The sequence below is a fragment of the Priapulus caudatus genome, unplaced genomic scaffold (genome assembly GCF_000485595.1).
Source record: "Priapulus caudatus unplaced genomic scaffold, Priapulus_caudatus-5.0.1 Scaffold409, whole genome shotgun sequence".
In the NCBI taxonomy this organism is placed as follows: Eukaryota; Metazoa; Priapulida; class Priapulimorpha; order Priapulimorphida; family Priapulidae; genus Priapulus; species Priapulus caudatus.
The window spans coordinates 37,679-38,884 of NW_014577470.1; the positions used below are offsets into that span (position 1 = coordinate 37,679).

General features: G+C 61.5%; 1 protein-coding gene across 1 annotated transcript in view; it reads right to left on the minus strand.

Moving 5' to 3' along the window:
* LOC106810082 (plasma membrane calcium-transporting ATPase 3-like) overlaps positions 1-1,206 on the minus strand; it is a 35,923-nt gene continuing 34,717 nt past the window's right edge. The window contains exon 19 of the mRNA XM_014813356.1: positions 1-800. Coding sequence (XP_014668842.1) covers positions 540-800 — 261 coding nt within the window. The 3' untranslated portion in view covers positions 1-539. The remainder of the gene's footprint in view (positions 801-1,206) is intronic.

Below are 1,206 nucleotides of genomic sequence, written 5' to 3' on the forward strand. Positions count from 1 at the left end.
GCACGCACACACATGCGCGTGCACGCACGCACGCACGCACGCACGCACGAAGCCGACAACTCAATATAATAAATACCGAGAATATGAGTAAGTGAAAAATAATTACACCTGCAGGTGTAGAGGGCAGCACCCGCCCAGGCTGGAAAATTTTCGGGGGCCGACACCGACCCTCGCCAGAGGGCGCTGCTGAGGGTGTGCTGCCCCCTAGAGGCCTCAGCCGTCGCCGGCGCGGCGACCGAGGTCGTCCAATCACCCGCGCGAGCGAACGCACGCTCGAACGAACCCTGCGCGCGTGCGGCGCCGGGGTCCCGGGTTCAAGTCCCGCTCCCACGAGACTCCAACCCGCCTCCCCCGCGCGCCGCGTCGCTGCCACTGCAACGGCTCAGCACTCAAACCGACGCCGTGCACCGGCGGCAGCGCGAGCGCGCGACCTCCGCGCCAACGCCCCCTGGTGGAGAAGAGAAGTGATCACTATCATCATCCGGGAGACGAAGACCGCCGCAGACCCGTCACAACAGCGACTACAGTGGCGCCCCCTCTCACACCGGCGTGACGGCGGTCGCGCCGCTGCCGCCGTTTCCCTTCGGCGACGAGACGCTCGCGGCCGCGCTGTCCGGCGGCGCCACCTGCTGGCGGCTCCCGGCGGTGGCGGCCCCTAGCGAGCTGGGGTTGGCGTGCATGAGGGAGAGGCGCTTGGCGTGCAGCTGCGAGACGACGCTCTGCAGCGACGGGTTGCCGGCGAGCGAGCCGGACTCCAGGTGCGTGTCGACGCCCATGCGGAACGCGTTAACAACGCGGATCTGAAACACGCAATCGGAGAAGCCGCGTCCATAACTAGAGATCGTCATGACTGAAATGCGTTCGTTTGATTTCGTTCGAAACTATGAATTCGTATTTATCTTGTGTGGAAATCCAAGAAATTAACTTACTATCGAAATTTTCGGGGAAATCTTCATTGAGATTCATCGACATCCCTTCATGATGTCACCTGCTGCCACCTATGGTGACGTCACATCCTGATAACGATGTCCCGAAGAGAGGTCGAAAAATTTCGATAGTAAGTTGGATTTCTTGGATTTAACGCAAGATAAATATGAATTCACGCAAGGAGAAGCCGAGACGCCGGCGTGAGACATGGTCGGGTCACGGGGGTCGGGTCACGGGGGTCAGGTCACGGGGGTCGCGTCACGGGGGTCGGGTCACGGG